Raw genomic sequence first — 21,354 nt, 5'->3', positions numbered from 1 at the left:
CTTCTGAAAGGGAATGCCAAATTCAATTGGGGGAGAGAGATTTTGGATGAGAAAAGAAGAATAAGGGATTTCAGGAGAGGGAAAGTGGTAAGTGAAGAGGATTGGGAAGACATTGCGGCCTAGCACATATGCTTCTCTTGGCACGATGCCTTCAAGGCTTATAACTAGGGTTGGGTGTGGTCCGATTGGGTAAGGTGTTCACCTCAAATTGAAATCGGAACCAGTACTATTTAACCGGTCAAGTTCGGTTTGGTTTTAGTGAAATTTTTTGTTGAAACGGCGGTCTAGTTTGAACCGGTTCTTGTTCGGTTTTTGTTTTTTCGGGTTTTGGATCGAATTATTATTATTAATTTTTTTTAACTCTTTTTTATTTATTTATACAAATTCAAAATAAAATTTTATTTTTTGGGCTTGAAAATTAACAAATGATCCAATTTCATACAAAAAAAGAGATATTGGGCCTAAAAAAGATAGATGTTTTGAAGTTGGGCTTGGGGAAATATTAGTTATGAGATTAAAAATGTAGCATTAGAGTTAAATAATTTTGTTAAAAAAAAAATTATACACAACTGGTACGGTCATATTCGGTTCCGTTTGGTGCGGTGTCAAATTGAAATTGGAATCGATTCGAATTGGTCTGGTCTGGTTTGATGCTGGCTTGTTGACTTTTTTAATTAACTAGTTTTTCTTTCGATTTTTTCCATCCGGTATGGTTCGGTGTTCCGATTTTCCAATCCCGATGCCCACCCCTACTTAGAACCATAGGTTCAAAAAACCTTTGCTTTTCAATGGGCTTGGGTTTCAACCGATAAGGGATGGGGAATTAAATTATTTTTTTGTTTAATATTAAAACTAATTTTTTAGAAGGAATGAATTTTTAATAATTTGTGGACCGAATTGCCCCTCCACATATAACGGAAGTTAAAAAATTTAACAGAAAGTGAGGATTATCCTTAAATTGCTCAAATTGAAAACTACATGGACAAAAGTGACGAAATTAAAACGACAATGACCAGTAGTAAAAGTGGTAAACTTCAGGAACCAAAAGTGACTTTTTGCCTAATATATTTAGTTATTCTTTTATCCAGATGTCCGCACGTTATTATCGTGCAGATGCTATTGTAAACAGGCAGGAAAACAAGGAGAGATAATAGAAAATACATGGCATCCGGACCATTATAACGTTCGGATGTCTACATAGGAGAATTTTTGTGTATATATAGCCCATTTACGAATTTATTTTCAAATATCCAAGCTGTTTATTTTTCAAGTCTACATTTATAGATTATCATCCTTGCAACAAATCACGCAAATTGAAAATCATTAAGGCATCTAATTAAGTGATCAAATACATTGGCTTGCAAAAAAGTTGCAGCCATATAATCCCACCCAAACTCACATTTTTTAAATTTTTTTAGGTTCTTCTTAGGTGGAGCCCCCACATGGCCCATCCAATATATACAAGCCCAAAGCGTATATTAAAAAAGAAAAACCCTATGTTATAAAAGAAGAATAGAGATCCCACCAAGTTCACTCATTCTATAATTTTGTGGAGAACTCAGCCACCAAGTTCACTTTAAGCCCAAATATTTTTTGTTTGGCCATATATTGGTTGGATTTTTTTTAAGCCCCAAGATGAACGAAAGTTTGGATCCGCCACTAAACAAATAGTTTCAGATTCCAGTGATTTTTTTTGTAGAGATAATTTTTGAGAGAATATCTAAAAACTAACGGTTTAAATAATTAAAATGTAATCCATAATGAGCCCTATAATGGTGTCCCACAAATCTCAGCTATATGCATATATGCAATCTCTGTTGGCTCTTTTAACCAACACACCACGCAAGCTTGCCTCTGCCCATTTTCCCTTTGAAACTCAACGTAAGAAGACTTTAGCTTTGTTTCTCAAGTCAACCGAGACCCAGTTCTCTCTTTGATTCATTGAAGTTTCAATTTCAACCATTTGCACAAGTGGAGGCCAAGTTCACAACTGATGTGACGGAATTAAAAGAACAGAACAGTCAAGGAACAGGGACAGGAACAGAAACAACAAAGGGGGAAAGATCTGCGTACAGAAGTCTAACACAAAAGGAAAAGTCTGCATATGGAGAGTTTCAATTTCTTTCTTTTTTCATTCTCTGAATTATTTTTTGTGGGGGTTTACTTCTAAATCGATTTTCTCGTTTATGAAGTTCTAAGCTTGGTTAGAGGACTTGTTGTCTGTAGACTTAGAGAAGGTGCAAATTAACCCACTTCATCAGCCAATGTTAATACATACATTACATGCTTCTCACACCGCATAAAATGATGCAGGGCTCTGACTTTACAGCAATTCCTTTCCACTTCTACTGGATCACTACTACAAAAATACAAAATGACGAGGGGAAATTTCCGTCGTCTTTATTGCTTCAAAACCGTTGTGGTTGCTTAAAAATCAGTTTGCATTCTTCTTTATGTTGCCCGTTTTACTCGTGATAATTTAGTTTTCTTTGTCTTTACTCCTGACTTTTATCAAATTTATGACTTACGTAATGGTTCGTTACTCTTTCAGGGCCCTTTGAAAGATAGTCTTTACCCACTTTCCCTCTCCTCTCACTCATTCACCGTCCTCAGTGCCCTTACAACCGTGCACTCTCCTGCTTGGCATTGTAGCCTTGGCCATCCATCCCATCCTGTGCTCTCTCACTTAGTGTCATCTCTAGGCTTTAAAGTCGCTCATGCTTTCTGTATGGATTGTGCACTTAGAAAATCCACCAAACTATCCTTTATTAGTAATAAAACTTTTGCCCTATCTCCCTTCTATTTAATTCGCTCTGATGTATGGATGTCGCCGGTCATTTCTGTCACTGGTTATCTTTATTATGTCTTGTTTACAGATGACTTTTCCCGTTACCCCAAGATCTATCCTATGCACCGTAAAAAAGAGGTATTTTCTCACTTTCAAACATTTCTTGTCATGGTTGAAAATCAATTTCACACCACTATGCAAATCCTTCAAAGTGACAATGGCATTGAATATGTTAATAATGCTTCCTCTGATCTTTGCAGTCAACTAGGCATCCACCAATGTTTCTCATGTCCCCATACTCCCAACAAAATGGCCTAGTTGAACGTAAACACAGACACATTGCCACCATGATCCGTTCCCTCCTTACCACTTCTCACACTCCCTACAATCTCTGGGTTGAAGCTGCCCTCACTACTGTCCATCTCATCAACTTCCTGCTTACTCCTAATCTTCAATAGGACACCTCATACACTCGTTTCTTCCAACATCCTCCCTCCTACTCTCATCTCCAAGTGTTTGGGTGTTCTTGTTTCTCTTATCTTAGACCATACACTGAAAATAAACTCACCAACCGCACTCTTGAATGTGTTTTCCTTGGATACAGTTCTCACCACAAAGGTTACCATTCTTTACATCCTTCCAAGGGTCGTGTTTACACGTCCCGTCATGTTTTATTTAACCAAATGCATTTTCCATTTGAACATTTACAGGTATCATCTTCTTTAGAGTATGTGGATATTAAATTCCACCCAATTCTGCCCTCCTTCGCACCTGGCCCGAATTGATCACTCCTGTCATAGACCCAAACTCGCAAACTCACGACACCTCCCTAGTGCACACCTTTCTAGCGGCTACTGTCAAAAGCCATGACCCTGGCCATGCCGCACCCTCTAGTCCACTCCACGACACTTCTTCGGCGTTAGCCCAGCCATTACTCCAAACTTATTCTGGACGCCCTCGCATACACCTCTCTCCGCTTGCGCCTGCCCCCGTTCCAACAACTCCGAACCCCTAGTTCCAGTAGCTTTGAACCTCGCATTTTCAGCAGCTCCTAACCCCCAAGTTTTAGTAGCTCCGCAATCTCCCACTTCTGCCCATGTTCCTCACATGTACACCCACCTTCAAGATGGCATTCAAAAGCCCAAGCTTCATACCGACGGCACTATTAAATACCCCCTTCCCCATGCCTTATTAACTATTGTTGATCATATTGAACCTACTTATTTTTCACAGGCCACTAAGCATCCTGAATGGCGTGATGCCATGATTGAAGAGATCAATGCACTTCTCAAAAATCATACCTGGTCTTTGGTTCCTTCCTCTCCTTCTCAGAACTTGGTTGGGTGCAAGTGGGTTTTTTGGATTAAGCATCACTCTAACAGCTCTATTGAAAGCCATAAAGCTCGTCTAGTTGCCAAGGGTTTTCATCAATGTCCGGGCATAGACTATGCTGAGACCCTCAGTCCTGTTGTCAAGCCTGCCACCATTCTCACTATTCTCAATCTTGCAGTTTCTCGTGGTTGGTCCCTTTGTCAACTTGATGCCAAAAATGCCTTTCTCCATGGGTTTCTTCAAGAAGATGTCTACATGGCTCGACCCCCTAGTTTCATTGATCCCACTTGTCCTTCTTATGTTTGCAAGCTCCGCAAAGCACTCTATGGCCTCAAACAAGAACCTCGTACTTGGTTCCATTGCATCAGTACTTTCCTTCTCTCTATAGGCTTTACAAGGAGCCAAGCTTATAGTTCATTATTTATTTTTCAACAAGCCTTTCATACCTTCTTTCTTCTTCTATATGTCGATGACATCATGGTAACTGGCAATGATTCCACTCATCTCCAACAATTCATCTCTCTTTTATGTGGCCACTTTGACATTAAAGACCTTGGTCCGCTAAGCTATTTCTTGGGTTTACAGGTTCTTCATAAGGATGGTACTCTCCACATCAATCAACTCAAATATGCACATGATCTTTTACAGAAAGCCAATCCTCTCAACTCCAAACCCGTATCTACTCCATTGGCAGCCAAGATTCTCCTCTCTATCTTTGATGGTGCTCTCATCTCCAACCCAACCGAGATAGTTTACACTTAGGTACATCAAGGGCACTATTGATCTCAGCCTCACCTTTTCACTCCTCAAACTACGGCAGCTCGCCTCTCTGCCTACTCTGATGTGGACTGGGCTGGGTGCCCTGATTCTCGTCGGTCAACTACTGGATTTGTGATTACTCTTGGAACTAACCTCATCTCATGGTGTTCCAAGAAACAGCCCACAGTCTCGCGCTCTAGTACAGAATCGGAATATCGTGCCCTCTCTCATGCTTGTGCCGAAACCACTTGGCTCTACTTCTTTCTTCATGAATTGGGTGTGCATCTTTAGTTCTCGGTCCAACTCTTTTGAGACAATCTCAGCATGACATACATGGCTGCCAATCTAGTTTTCAATACCCGTACACGTCACATTAAGTTGGACTATCACTTTGTTCGTGAAAAAGTTGCTCTTGGAAGTCATCAAGTTTGCCTTTGTTCCTTCTGTCAACCAACCTGCGGACCTATTTACCAAAGCCCTTCACAAACCACGCCATCAACATATGTCTTCAAAACTTGTGCATCCTGTGACGCCCAGTTTGCTCCCCGCCGGGGGAGGGGGGGGGGGGGGGGGGGGGGGGTGGGTGTTGGTGTGGTATTAACGCAGCTTTCCTTTTCCTTTCCTAGCACACACGGAAGTCAACTTCACAATCTCCTCCTAGCAATTAGCCTTTCTTGCTGTAAATCGGATTGTATTCATGTCTATATTATTTCCTACCTTAAGTAGATATCCTGTATCAGTTTAAATAGAGACTTTGTGTAATCTGTTTAATACAAGGAAATATATTTTCTATATAGCCATCGTCTTTATTGCTTCGAAACCATTGTGGTTGCTTCAAAATCAATTGGCATTATTATATCATTAGATAGTTATAGTTAAACTAATAAATTCATTTTAGCTCTCATTTAGTATTTTGTTTTGTTTCAAGGCTGTCACATACACATTAGAACTTATGAGCAGTTTCTTAGTTTTACAATGACCTGGGTTGAAGGACATGAAGTCAGTCATGGCAGGCTACTGTACGAAGCAGACATGATTGTCAACTTAATTACAATTTCAAAAAATGGGGTTGTAATGTTCAAACTTGGAGGCTTCTGGTATAGTCTAAAAATAAATTCAACTGAGTTGAACTTGAGGCAGATTCAATTCCTGCACATGAACAAAAATAGTCCACAACAATTTAGAGGTCAGTGCACAAAAATATTGGTTGTTCCGATTTAGATGAATTTGGATTTTTTATTTTTTTTTGTTTCCAAGGTGCCAAGGTAAATGCTCTGTCAAAATTTCCACACTTGCTACCTACAATAACAAGGCCATATATAAAGCAACCCCAACAATTATATAATGCCTGCCTAGTTCCAAAAATGCCATGGATCCAAGGCTCTACAAATCTGCAGAATCAGGGGATGTTTGCTTCTTTAAACAACTTCTTAACGATGATCCCATGCTACTATATCAACTTACGCCCCGACGAAACACCGCCCTCCATATCGCCGTGCAATTTGGACACAAAAATGTTACAGCTGAGATTTATAGCAGGTGCAGGTCCCTTCTCACACAGCCAAATTTAGATGGAGATACCCCTTTACATGTGGCTGCAAGGGTTGGCCGCTTCTCGATTGTCAATTATCTGGTCAGAGAAACCTTGTCCATGTCACAAGTAGAGTTTGGGAACGTGAGCAGCAAGATGCTTGAGACTTTGAGAGTCAGAAATAGGGGGAACAACACGGTTTTACACGAAGCTCTGAGGAATGGTCACAACAAGGTGGCTGAGTTTTTACTTAAGATTGACCCCAAATTGGCTTCTTTTGAAAATGAGGCGGGTGAGTCTCCATTGTACCTGGCTGCAAGAGAGGGATTGTTAGATATTCTGAATCAAATTTTACAATCAAGTCCTTCATCAGCTCATGGCGGTTCAGATGGCCAAACAGCTCTGCATGCTGCTGTGGTTGAGAAGCATTTTGGTATGTCACACTTTTCCCCAGTTATGTATGTTTGAGCTATGGTTTAAATATGCACTTGCACTCAGCAACTACTATTATATCAATTTCCTTGCAAATTCTTTATGGGGGTTACGCTACAGATAGTTGAATTTGCATAAATAATATAGTAGTATCCATTCCATACAGATGTTGCTCTTCTAAAAAAAAAAAAGATTCTAGCTAGTTCCTCTTTAATTTATATTTTTTCCTGACTTGTGCAATTTTTTTAATCAATATTTAAACTAAACTTTTGTCTGATTGTAAGATATCATGGAAGCGCTCCTAAGATTCAAACAGCAGCTGATCAAAGAAGCTGACCACCAAGGAAAGACTCCTCTTTACTATGCAGCATCCCTTGGAGACCATAGAACAGTAGAACGATTACTAGAACTCGATATTTCGATAGCATATGTTTTGGATAAACAGGGTTTCTCACCAATTCATGTTGCAGCCAGCAAAGGTCATACCAGTGTGATTAGAGAGATTGTTCGACATTGCCCAGATTCGGGAGAACTTGTTGATCCTTACGGATGGAATGCCCTTCATATTGCAATCTTCAATGGGCAAGCAAACGTTGTCAGATATATACTAGAAACAGCAGAGCTGGAGGGGACCATAAACCAGCCTGATTTTGATGGAAATACGCCTTTGCATCTAGCCACCATTGAAAGAAAAACTTGGATTCTGAGATACTTGAGGTGGGATGGAAGAGTAAATTTAAGATCCAAGAACAAATTTGGCCAAACAGCAATTGAGATTGATAGGTCAATCAAAGAATCTAGTATTACATCTCCCAGGGTGAGTGCTAATAACACAATTAATATTCCTTGTATATAATTGGTCATAATGCTTAGCAAACTACAACTGTTCATCTAATAGGAATTGCAGAACATAACTCCAAGCATTTGGGGACATCTCGGTACCCAACATTCATGGTTGGGCAACATCAAGATATCCCCAAGAGCAGAACAAGAAGAAGCCAATGCAGTGCAAACTTACATGCAAATGGGGCAGACCCTGTTGATGGTTGCAACACTTATCACAACTGTAACATTTGCAGCTGCCTTCACAATGCCTGGGGGGTATAACAATGATGTAGGCCCAGACCGAGGGCAGGCTCTTCTGCAGTCAAATAATGATTTCAAGTGGTTCATCATCACAGACACTGTTGCCATGACTTGCTCAATAATTGCAGCTTGCCTTCTGTTTTGGGGAGCTGTCAACAGCAACAAGTCCTCCTATGTTTACTATTTCACAAGTGCTGCTGCTCTTACATATATTGCTCTGCAATCCACCGCAATAGCATTCGAAACAGGGATTAAGGCTGCCATGCCTGATCAGCAATGTCTCAAAACCTTGGGAACCCTAGTCGGAGCGGCTTTTCATGTTATTACCTTCTTGGCTCTTTCCCAGTTGGTGAAAATGTTTTCCCTACCTGAAGCCTGCAGATTCTTCATTTCTCATCTTTGTAAGCTCAAGTGCAAAATCAAGAACAAACCATGAAGAATAAGTGCATTTTGCACTACTTTATAGTTCAACTCCTTTTACCCCTTCAGCACATCTATCACATATCTAATGAACAAGTTTGATGTTTAAAAGTTTACAGATTACAATTTGTCACAATATTATACACTTTTGATGTATAAAGTTTTGTATTTCAATATTACTGATGCCAAGGTTGAGATAAGATCTGCCAACTTATGCAATGCATGTAAGCTATAGCAATGAGTCATCTCATACATGAGAGTCCAAGAAGCAATAGTAGTAGTTGCATAAAATGATGCAGATGCAGGTGCAATCAGATTGTATTCATGTCTATATTATTTCCTACCTTAAGTAGATATCATGTATCAGTATAAATAGGGACTTTGTGTAATCTGTTTAATACAAGGAAATATATTTTCTACATGGTATCAGCCTAACCTAGGGTTTCCTCCCTCTCCCCCTTCACAACAGAAATTGCCACTCCTAGTTCAAATCCGATCCTTTAAGAAAAGGGAAGGGGGTTCTCTCACATACACACTATCAAGGTTTGTAATGAATTGAAATTCAAGAATAACAAAAGTCTATTAAATTGTATGATACACTTTATGAAAGTCCATAAAATTCTATGAAAGTATGTCATTGAGATTAAGGTCATTAAAACTCTAGAAAGTCTATGGAAGTTAGCCACTTAAAAAAAGTACACAAAAGTTTTTATAAGTTTGGATTGAATGCACTCACTAAATCAAACGAAATAAAAGAACTTTAATCCAAGATGAAAATTATGAAATTGTATTTCAAGTATTAAATATAGGCAAAAATACACTTTTGATTCTTGTAGTTTGGCACTTTTATCATTTTGGTCCTTGTTATTTCAATTTGGTCACTTTTGTCCTTGTGGTTTTCAATTTGAGCAATTCAAGGACAATCCTCAAATTTTCTCCTTCTCCTCCCAACCCCAACCTAACCCCTACCAACAACCCCACCCAAGCCCCACCAGCCACCACCTCCCTCTAACCCAACCACCACCCCAGCCACCCAAAACGGCCAAACCCCATGCTCTTGTGCTTGTTTGTTCACGTGACCTGCATGTGACACCATGATCACCATCAGACTACACCTCTCAATTCAATTACTTGCATAATATATTCAAATCCAAAAGCATCTCAAGACAATGTTTTGATCATAGTTCATATTGAAGTACCAGAAGAAGTGGAGCTGATCTTGGATCTGGAATTGAGAAACGCAGTCTCATGTGCAAAGATGGGAGGAGGTGGGGTTGAGTCTGAAAGGGAATGCCAAATTGAATTGAGGGAGAGAGATTTGGCTGAGAAAAGAAGAATAAGGGATTTCGGGAGAGGGAGAGTGGTAACTGAAGAAGATTGGGAAGACATTGCGGCCTAGCACATAAGCTTCTCCTGGCACAATGCATTCAAGGCTTATAACTAGGGTTGGGTGTGGTCCGGTTGGGTAAGGTGTTCACCTCCAATCGAAATCGGAATGGGTACTATTTAACCGGTCAAGTTCGGTTTGGTTTTAGTGAAATTTTTTTTTAAAACCAGCGGTCCAGTTTGAATCGGTTCTTGTTTGCTTTATGTTTTTTCAAGTTTTGGATCGAATTATTATTATTAATTTTTTAAACTCTTTTTTTATACAAATTCAAACTAAAATTTTATTTTTTGGGCTTGAAAATTAACAAATGATCCAATTTCATACAAAGAGAGATATTGGGCCTAAAAAGAGAGATGTTTTGAAGTTGGGCTTGGGGAAATATTAGTTATGAGATTAAAAATGTAGCATTATAGTTAAATAATTTTGTTAAAAAAAAAAATTATAAACAACTGGTCCGGTCCAATTCGGTTCAGTTTAGTGCGGTGTGAAACTGAAATTGGAATCTATTAGAATTGGTCTGGTCTAGTTCGATGCTGGTTTGTTGACTTTTTTAATCAACCAATTTTTCTCTCAATTTTTCCATCCGGTATGGTTTGGTGTTCCGATTTTTCGGTTCCGATGCCCACCCCTACTTAGAACCATAGGTTCAAAAACTTTTGCTTTTCAATGGGCTTGGGTTTCAACCGATAAGGGGTGGGGAAATTAAATTATTTTTTTGTGTTTAAAATATTACTTTTATATTAAACTAAATTTTTAGAAGGAATGAATTTTTAATAATTTGTGGACCGGATTGCCCCTCCACAAATAACGGAAGTTAAAAAAGTGAATAGAAATTGAGGATTGTCCTTAAATTGCTCAAATTGAAAACTACAGGGACAAAAGTGACCAAATTGAAACGACAATGACCAATGGTAAAAGTGGCAAACTACAGGAACTAAAAATGACTTTTTGCCTAATATATTGTAAGATCCCACATCAAACCAACGGAGAGGGGGGTGATGTGCCTTATATGGCACACCCGCATCCATCTAGCACGAGGCCTTCTGGGCGCTGCTGAGAATGTAGGCAGGCCCAGGAACAAAACCGTGCGGGCTGGCGCCGTCCAGGCCCAGAGCGGACAATATTGTGCTAGTGTGGATGAGGCCCACCTCCAACTTTCACGAGGCCTTTTGGGAGCTCACTGGCTTCGGAGTTGTAAGAACTCCGAAGTTAAGCGAGTGGGAGGCTGGAGCAATCCCAGGATGGGTGACCACCCTGGGAAGTTGCTTCGTGAGCTCCCAGAAACAAAACCGTGCGGGCAGTGAGAGGAGGGCCCAAAGCGGACAATATCGTGCTACGGCGGAGCCGGTCCGGGGTGTGACAATTTGGTATCAGAGCCACTCTGCCGTGTGGTGCAAGTGTGCCGACGAGGACGTCGGACCCTTAAGGGGGGTGGATTGTAAGATCCCACATCAAACCAACGGAGAGGGGGGTGATGTGCCTTATATGGCACACCCGCATCCATCTAGCACGAGGCCTTCTGGGCGCTGCTGAGAATGTAGGCAGGCCCAGGAACAAAACCGTGCGGGCTGGCGCCGTCCAGGCCCAGAGCGGACAATATTGTGCTAGTGTGGATGGGGCCCACCTCCAACTTTCACGAGGCCTTTTGGGAGCTCACTGGCTTCGGAGTTGTAAGAACTCCGAAGTTAAGCGAGTGGGAGGCTGGAGCAATCCCAGGATGGGTGACCACCCTGGGAAGTTGCTTCGTGAGCTCCCAGAAACAAAACCGTGCGGGCAGTGAGAGGAGGGCCCAAAGCGGACAATATCGTGCTACGGCGGAGCCGGTCCGGGGTGTGACATATATATATATATATCAGAGATAATTTTTGTAGAGAATATCTAAAATCTAACGGTTCAGATAATTAAAATATAATCCATAATGAGCCCTATTATGGTTTCCCTCAAATCTCAGCTATATGCATATATGAAATCTTTATTGGCTCTTTTAATCAACACACCACGTAAGTTTGCCTCTGCCCATTTTCCCTTTGAAACTCAACGCAAGAAGACTTTAGCTTTGTTTCTCAAGTGAACCGAGCCCCAGTTCTCTCTTTGATTCATTTGAAGTTTCAATTTCAACCATTTGCACAAGTGGAGGCCACGTTTTAATAGCCTTTTGGGTATTCGTTTAACGCAGATCATGGGGAAGCTAGTGTCGCAAGTTCACAACTGATGTGACGGAATTAGAAGAACAGAACAGTCAAGGAACAGAAACAACAAAGGAGGAAAGATCTGCGTACTGAAGTCTAACACAAAGGGAAAAGTCTGCATATGGAGAGTTTCAATTTCTTTCTTTTTTCATTCTCTGAATTATTTTCTGTGGGGGTTTACTTCTAAATCAATGTTCTTGTTTATGAAGTTCTAAGCTTGGTTAGAGGACTTGTTGTCTGTAGACTTAGAGAAGGTGCAAATTAACCCACTTCATCAGCCAATGTTAATACATACATTACATGCTTCTCACACCGCATAAAATGATGCAGGGCTCTGACTTTACAGCAATTCCTTTCCACTTCTACTGGATCACTACTACAAAAATACAAAAAGACGAGGGGAAATTTCCGTCGTCTTTATTGCTTCAAAACCGTTGTGGTTGCTTAAAAATCAGTTTGCATCATTACATCATCAGATAGTTATAATTAAACTAATAAATTTATTTAAGCTCATTTTGTATTTTCTTTTCTTTCATGGCTCCCACATACGCGTTAGAAGTTACGAGCCGTTTCTTAGTTTTACAATGACCTGGGTTGAAGGACTTGAAATCAGCCATAGCAGACAACTGTATGAAGCAGACGTGACTGTCATAATCACAAACTTATTGAAGCTTTTCCTGTCAAGTTTCGATTTTGAAAAATGGGTTGGAATGTTCACTCTTGGTGGCGGTTGGTTTAGTCTAAATATATAGTCAACTGAATTAAACTTGAGGTGGGTTCAATTCCTCCACGTGAACCAAAATAGACCACGGCAATTTAGAGGTCAGTGCACAAAAATCTTGGTTCAGATGGGATGAATTTGGATTTTTTTTTTTCAAGTACCAAGGTAAATGCTCTGTCAAAACTACCTACAATAACAAGGCTATATAAAGCAACCCCACAAGTATGTACTGCCTAGTTCCAAAAATTCCATGGATCCAAGGCTCTACAAATCTGCAAAATCAGGGGATGTTTGCTTCCTTAAACAACTTCTTAACGATGATCCCACACTACTATATCAACTTACGCCCCGAGAAAACACTGCCCTCCATATCGCTGTGCAATTTGGACACAAAAATGTTACAGCTGAGATTTATAGCAGATGCATGTCCCTCGTCTCACGACCAAATTTAGATGGAGATACTCCTTTACATGTGGCTGCAAGGGTTGGCTGCTTCTCGATTGTCAATTATCTGGTCAGAGAAACCTTGTCCATGTCACAAGCAGATTTCGGGAACGCCAACAACAGCATGACTGAGACTCTGAGAATCAGAAATAGGGGAAACAACACGGTTTTACACGAAGCTGTGAGGAATGGTCACACCAAAGTGGCTGAGTTCTTACTTAAGATGGACCCCAAATTGGCTTGTTTTGAAAATGAGGCAGGTGAGTCTCCATTATACCTGGCTGCAAGAGAGGGATTGTTAGATATTCTGAATCAAATTTTACAGTCAAGCCCTTCATCAGCTCATGGTGGTTCAGATGGCCAAACAGCTCTGCATGCTGCTGTGGTTGAGAGGCATTTTGGTATGTCATACTTTGGCCCAGTAATATATGCTACCATTATCTCAATTAACTTGCAAATCCTAAGTGGGACTTTCACTATTGACACCTCTGGCAGTTGAATTTTGCATAAATAAAAATAGTAGTATCCATTCCATACAGATGTTGCTCCTCTAATCAGTAATAGTCTTCTGTAAATTTTTCTAATCTAAGCTAAATTTTTGTGTATGATTATAAGATGTCATGGAATCCCTCCTAAGGTTCAAACAGCAGCTGATCATACAAGCTGACCACCAAGGCAAGACTCCTCTCTACTATGCAGCATCCCTGGGAGGCCATAAAACAGTTCAACGATTACTAGAACTCGATATTTCGATTGCGTATGTTTTGAATAAACAGGGTTATTCACCAATTCATGTTGCAGCCAGCAAAGGTTATACCAATGTGATTAGAGAGATTGTTGGACATTGCCCTGATTCGGGAGAACTTGTCGACCCTTATGGACGGAATGCTCTTCATATTGCAATCTTCAATGGGCAAACAGAAGTTGTCAGGTATATACTAGAAACTGCAGAGCTGGAGGGGCTCATAAACCAGCCTGATTTTGATGGAAATACGCCTTTCCATCTATCCACCATTGAAAGAAAAACTTGGATTTTGTGTTACTTGAAGTGGGATGGAAGAGTAAATCCAAGATCCAAGAACAAATATGGCCAAACAGCAATTGAGGTTGATAGTTCAATCAAGGAAGCTAATATTACACCTCCCAGGGTGAGTACTAAGTACATAATTAATATCCCTTGTATAAAATTGGTCTTAATGCTTAACAAACTACAAACTGCCATTCTTATAGACCTTGTTTCTCTTAAATGAATTTAATTGCAGAATATAATGCCAAGCATTTGGGGACATCTCCGGACACCGCCTTCTTGGTTGGACAACATCAAGGTTTTTTCAAGAGCAGACCAAGAAGAAGCCATTGCAATGCAAACTTACAAGCAAATGGGCCAGACCCTTTTAATGGTTGCAACACTTATCACAACTGTGACATTTGCAGCAGCCTTTACAATGCCTGGAGGATACAACAATGATGTAGGCCCGGACCAAGGGCAGGCTCTTCTGCAATCAAATAATTTTTTCAAGTGCTTCATCATCACAGACAGCATTGCCATGACTTGCTCAATAATTGCAGCTTGCCTTCTGTTCTGGGGAGCGGTTAACAGCAACAAGTCCTCCTATGTTTACTATTTAACAATTGCAGCTGCTCTTACATATATTGCTCTGCTATCCACTGGAATAGCATTCACAACAGGAGTTACGGCTGTCATATCCCATCAGCAATTTGCCAAAGTCTTGGGCCACGTAGTTGGAATCGCTTTTCATGTTAGTACCTTTTTGTTTCTTTCCCAACTGGTGAAAATGTTTTCCCTTGCTGAAGCCTGCAGATTCTTCATTTTTCATCTCTGTAAGCTCAAATGCAAAAGCAAGAACAAACCTTGAAGAATATGTGCATTCTGCACTACTATATAGTTCAACTACTCCTTCAGCACATCTGTCACATTAGAACAAGTTAGATGTTTAGGGGTTTAAAGATTAGAATTCAATATTATACATTTTTGATGTTTAGGGGTTTAAAGATTAGAATTCAATATTATACACTTTTGATTTATGAAATTTTGTAGACTAATTGTTGGATTTTGAGATATCTTGGTGTTATGATTCAACTCACACACACACACACACACAAGATAGAAAGAGAGTAAATAAACAAAGAAGAAAATGTCTGTGAAATCAATCTCAAGCTAGAAAATCCAGAAATGTGATATGGGTGAAAACTTTTTCTCTCTTTGAGCACTCTTTCTATACTGTCTTGGTATGCTAAATATGAGAAGTCAATGTTGATTAATGACTCAGATCTAAGCCTTACGAAATAAAGTAGTATGAATATATAACCAAAGACCGAACAAGTTTCTGTCCAAAATGTTTCAAGACCTATTTGACTGAAACTTAACTACACTATTACAACAAGTGCATTAGTCCAAGAAGCAATCGTATTAGTTCGGATGCATGGGCGCATTTGTCCTTTGAAACTTATAGAAACGTAAGAAGACTTCACCTTTTGTTTCTTAAGTCAACCGAGCCCCACTTGTCTCTTTGATTCATTTGAAGTTTCAACGTTGAGAAGGAAGTAGAGTCCACGTTAAGAGTCTAGGAAACAAATGTCGTAAGTTCACAGCAACAGAAACAATATCAAGAAGAAGAAAAAGAAGAAAAACCAAAATGAAACATTCAAAAAGGAACATAAAACAATTTATGTAAACAAAGGAGGAAAAATCTGCTTATCGAAGTCTGAAACTAACGACTAAAATGTCTGCATATTTAGAGAGAGTTTGAAATTCTGTCCATTTTTTTTGTTGGTAAAACGATTTTCTCATTTATGATTTTATTGTATGGTATAGTATATTGATTTAGGTTTTTTTTTTTTTTTTTTTTTGGGTATGGTATAATAAATTGAAAAATGCGAAGTGAAATAACCTGTTAATGCTGCTTTCCTTTCCTAGCACACACGGAAGTTAACTTCACAATCTCCTCCTAGCAATTAGCCATTCCTGCTGTAAATCGGATTTCCTGCTATAAATCAGATTGTATTCATGTCTATATTATTTCCTACCTTAAGTAGATATTCTGTATCAGTATAAATAGGGACTTTGTGTAATCTGTTTAATACAAGGAAATATATTTTCTACATGGCATCAGCCTAACCTAGGGTTTCCTCCCTCTCCCTTATTCGATCCAATCATCTCCTTTAGGTCCACCTCATGGCTTCGTCTGAATCCACCATCTCCATCCCTAGCCCCAACTCTTCTCATTTTATCAAGCTTACTGACTCCAACTATCTCTTTTGGCTCTGCCAACTCAAACGTTTTTTAGTCAGTCATGCATGACCTATATGGAAATTTATTGATGGCACTCATGAACAACCTTTTACCCAAACCTCCACAACACCCACAACCACCATCGCCACTCTTACCCAAACCAATTCCGCCTATGCTCAGTGGTACCAACAAGACCAACTCATTGTTAGCTACATCACCAGTACACTCTCTGAGTCCATTCTCTCTCTTACCGTCGGCTGCACCTCTGCACAGGATCTCTAGGAGTGTCTCTAATGCCACTTCTCTTAATCCAGTATGACCAGTGAATCTGCTCTTCGTTTTCAACTCATGGATATGCAAAAAGGCTCTCAACTCATTGATGCTTACCTTCATCATGCTAAGTCCCTTGCCGATTCATTGGCTGCCATTAATGAACCTGTCTCCCCAAAAGAACTTGTCACTGCTGTGTTCCGAGATTTAGGACCCGATTACAAAATGCTCGTCACTGCAATTCTCGATTTTCCTCTGCTTTCTGACTTTGCTGATCTTCGTGCTCGTTTGTTAGCTTACGACGCATAGGCTCCTCGAATCTCTCCTGATCAAAACACGGCGCTAATGGCCACCCAATCTTCTCCTCACACCACCGGTCATACTTCCTTAAATTCTTACCGTGGTGGTGGCTTCTCCAGCAACAGACGTGGTGGTCGCGGTGGCTGGCGCGATCACGGCCGTGGTGGCTGGCGTAACTTCTCACCTTTCTGGAGCAACCTGTGGAATGGCTCCCAGTAGCTCCAATGGCCTAATCAACTTTGGGCTCATTTTGCTCCAAGTTCTGGACCTCAAAGCAGTTAGCCTTCCTTTTAGCCCCATTGTGCCCAATCTGCTGCTTCTAGTAAACACTCTGCCCTGCCTAACTCAGCTCCTGGTGTCTTGGGACTCGCTTGGTGCACCACCTGCAATACCAATCAACATACTACTACAACATGTCCCCATTGCTGTAATGGCCCAGAATCATTTCCTTCCTTTGCTGGGGCTCAATTCATGCAGCCACCTGACTTCCATTGGTATCCTAACACAGGTGTCACTCATCACATGATTGGTAGTCCCTCTAATCTCCAAAATCAACAGCCCTATCAGGGTAATAATTCTGCATTTCTTGGTAATGGAGATTCTCTCCCTATTTTTCATACTGGCTCTCTTCTTTTTCCTTTAGATTCTCACAAATTTTTTCTTCAAATGTCTTTTGTCTTCATTATCTTCGTACTAATCTTCTTATGTTGCCCGTTTTACTCGTGATAATTTAGTTTCTTTGTCTTTACTCCCTGACCTTTTAATCAATCCTATGAATTACGTAATGGTTCGTTACTCTTTCAGGGCCCTTCGAAAGATAGTCTTTACCCGTTTTCCCTCTCCTCTCACTCAGCCACCGTCCCCCGTGCCCTTACCACCGTGCACTCTCCTGCTTGGCATCGTCGCCTTGGCCATCCATCCCATCTTGTGCTCTCTCACTTAGCATCATCTCTTGGCTTTAAAGTCTCTCATGCTTTCTGTATGGATTGTGCACTTAGAAAATCCACCAAACTATCCTTTGTTAGTAATAAAACTTTTGCCTTATCTCCCTTCTATTTAATTCGCTCTGATGTATGGATGTCGCCGGTCATTTCTGTCACTGGTTATCTTTATTATGTCTTGTTTACAGATGACTTTTCCCGTTACTCCTAGATCTATCCTATGCACCGTAAAAATGAGGTCTTTTCTCACTTTCAAACATTTCTTATCATGGTTGAAAATCAATTTCACACCACTGTGCAAATCCTTCAAAGTGACAATGGCATTGAATATGATAATAATGCTTCCTTTGATCTTTGCAGTCAACTAGGCATCCACCAATGTTTCTCATGTCCCCACACTCCTAACAAAATGGCCTAGCTGAACGTAAACATAGACACATTGCCACCATGATCCGTTCCCTCCTCACCACTTCTCACACTCCCCACAATCTCTGGGTTGAAGCTGCCCTCACTACTGTCCATCTCATCAACTTCCTGCCTACTCCTAATCTTCAATAAGACACCTCATACACTTGTTTCTTCCAACATCCTCCCTCCTACTCTCATCTCCAAGTGTTTGGGTGTTCTTGTTTCTCTTATCTTAGACCATATACTGAAAATAAACTCACCAACCGCACTCTTGAATGTGTTTTCCTTGGATACAGTTCTCACCACAAAGGTTACCATTGTTTACATCCTTCCAAGGGTCGTGTTTACACGTCCCCTTATGTTTTATTTAACCAAATGCATTTTCCATTTGAGCATTTACAGGTATCATCTTCTTTAGAGTATGTGGATATTAAATTCCACCCAATTCTGCCCTCCTTCGCACTGGCCCGAATTGATCACTCCTGTCACAGACCCAAACTCGCAAACTCACGACACCTCCCTAGTGCACACATTTCTAGCTACTGCAGTCACAAGCCATAACCCCTGCCATGCCGCACCCTCTAGTCCACTCCACGACACTTCTTCGGCGTTAACCCAGCCATTACTCCAAACTTATTCCAGACGCCCTTGCATACACCTCTCTCTGCTTGCGCCTGCCCCTGTTTCAGCAACTCCGAACCCCTAGCTCCAATAGCTTCCAACCCCGCATTTTCAGCAACTCCAAACCCTCAAGTTTCAGCAGCTCCGCAATCTGCCACTCATGCCCATGTTCCTCACATGCACACCCACCTTCAAGATCACATTCAAAAGCCCAAGCTTCATACCGACGGCACTGTTAAATACCTTCTTCCCCGTGCCTTATTAACTATTGTTGATCATATTGAACCTACTTGTTTTTCACAGGCCACTAAGCATCCTGAATGGCGTGACGCCATGACTGAAGAAATCAATGCACTTCTCAAAAATCATACATGGTCTTTGGTTCCTTCCTCTCCTTCTCAGAACTTGGTTGGGTGCAAGTGGGTTTTTTGGATTAAGCGTCACTCTAACAGCTCTATTGAAAGCCATAAAGCTCGTCTAATTGCCAAGGGTTTTCATTAATGTCCGGGCATAGACTATGCTGAAACCTTCAGTCCTGTTGTCAAGCCTGCCACCATTCGCACTGTTCTCAATCTTGCAGTTTCTTGTGGTTGGTCCCTTCGTCAACTTGATGCCAAAAATGCCTTTCTCCATGGGTTTCTTCAAGAAGATGTCTACATGGCTTAACCCCCTGGTTTCATTGATCCCACTTGTCCTGCTTATGTTTTCAAGCTCCACAAAGCACTCTATGGCCTCAAACAAGCACCTTGTACTTGTTTCATTGCATCAGTACTTTCCTTCTCTCTATAGGCTTTACAAGGAGCCAAGCTGATAGTTCATTATTTATTTTTCAACAGGCCTTTCATACCTTCTTTCTTCTTCTATATGTCGATGACATCGTTGTAACTGGCAATGATTCCACTCATCTCCAACAATTCATCTCTCTTTTATGTGGCCACTTTGACATTAAAGACCTTGGTCCGCTAAGCTATTTCTTGGGTTTACAGGTTCTTCATAAGGATGGTACTCTCCACATCAATCAACTTAAATATGCACATGATCTTTTACAGAAAGCCAATCTTCTCAACTCCAAACCTGCATCTACTCCATTGGCTGCCAAGAGTCTCCTCTCTATCTTTGATGGTGCTCTCATCTCCAACCCAACCGAGATAGTTTACACTTAGGTACATCAAGGGCATTGTTGATCTCGGCCTCACCTTCACTCCTCAAACTACCGCAGCTCGCCTCTCCGCCTACTCTGATGTGGACTGGGCTGGGTGCCCTGATTCTCGTCGGTCAACCACTGGATTTGTGATTACTCTTGGAACTAACCTCATCTCATGGTGTTCCAAGAAACAGCCCACAGTCTCGCACTCTAGTATAGAATCAAAATATCGTGCCCTCTCTCACGCTTGTGCCGAAACCACTTGGCTCTACTCCTTTCTTCATGAATTGGGTGTGCGTCTTTAGTTCTTGGTCCAACTCTTTTGTGACAATCTCAACATGACATACATGGCTGCCAATCTAGTTTTCAATGCCCGCACACGTCACATTAAGTTGGACTATCACTTTGTTCGTGAAAAAGTTGCTCTTGGAAGTCATCAAGTTTGCCTTTGTTCCTTCTGTCAACCAACCTGCGGACCTGTTTACCAAAGCCCTTCACAAACCACGCCATCAACATATGTCTTCCAAACTTGTGCATCTTGTGACGCCCAGTTTGCGCCCTGGGGGGAGAGGGGATGGTGAGTGGTGGTGTGGTATTAACGTAGCTTTTCTTTTCCTTTCCTAGCACACACGGAAGTCAACTTCACAATCTCCTCCTAGCAATTAGCCTTTCTTGTTGTAAATCGGATTGTATTCATGTCTGTATTATTTCCTACCTTAAGTAGATATCCTGTATTAGTTTAAATAGAGACTTTGTGTAATCAGTTTAATACAAGGAAATATATTTTCTATATAGCCATCGTCTTTATTGCTTCGAAACCATTGTGGTTGCTTCAAAATCAATTGGCATTATTATATCATTAGATAGTTATAGTTAAACTAATAAATTCATTTTAGCTCATTTAGTATTTTGTTTTGTTTCAAGGCTGTCACATACACATTAGAACTTATGAGCAGCTTCTTGGTTTTACGATGACCTGGGTTGAAGGACTTGAAGTCAGTCATGGCAGGCTACGGTACGAAGCAGACACGATTGTCAACTTAATTACAATTTCGAAAAGAGTAATGCTATTTGGACACACAACATTGACCACCTTAATTGACCACCTTATGTGGCAACTGATGTGTCATGCCATGTCAATTAATGAATGTCGTCATGTCAATTAAAAAACAAATTAAAAAACCCTAGCATTTCTAGTGAGTGGCCTCATGCACATCTATGACTCATCGAAAGAGACCGATAAAAACCGGATTCGAACTTACTTGTTTTCGCCTCATTGCTCACTGACCATAGTCATCACTATGATGCCTGATGCGTCTTCTTACTGG

The 21,354-nt window shown here is 40.7% G+C and overlaps 2 protein-coding genes across 3 annotated transcripts; both read left to right on the top strand.

The window, feature by feature from the left end:
• LOC18779339 (protein ACCELERATED CELL DEATH 6) lies at positions 6,015 to 8,471 on the top strand. Of its 2 annotated transcripts, none has more exons than XM_007214168.2 (3): positions 6,015 to 6,843; positions 7,127 to 7,659; positions 7,750 to 8,471. In XM_007214168.2, exons 1-3 carry the CDS (start codon positions 6,249 to 6,251, stop codon positions 8,362 to 8,364), a joined length of 1,743 nt encoding a protein of 580 aa, XP_007214230.1. In that variant the 5' UTR covers positions 6,015 to 6,248; the 3' UTR covers positions 8,365 to 8,471. The 2 variants fall into 2 exon arrangements, with proteins under 2 accessions (XP_007214230.1, XP_020418101.1); XM_020562512.1 differs by having other exon boundaries at positions 6,016 to 6,843; positions 7,741 to 8,471.
• Positions 12,896 to 15,288, top strand: LOC18780969 (protein ACCELERATED CELL DEATH 6). Its single transcript, XM_007212527.2, has 3 exons — positions 12,896 to 13,490; positions 13,705 to 14,237; positions 14,352 to 15,288. Exons 1-3 carry the CDS (start codon positions 12,896 to 12,898, stop codon positions 14,964 to 14,966), a joined length of 1,743 nt encoding a protein of 580 aa, XP_007212589.1. The 3' UTR covers positions 14,967 to 15,288.

The sequence above is a fragment of the Prunus persica genome, chromosome G4, assembly GCF_000346465.2.
Source record: "Prunus persica cultivar Lovell chromosome G4, Prunus_persica_NCBIv2, whole genome shotgun sequence".
NCBI classification, from domain to species: Eukaryota; Viridiplantae; Streptophyta; class Magnoliopsida; order Rosales; family Rosaceae; genus Prunus; species Prunus persica.
This window is presented reverse-complemented; position numbering and strand designations above follow the sequence as displayed.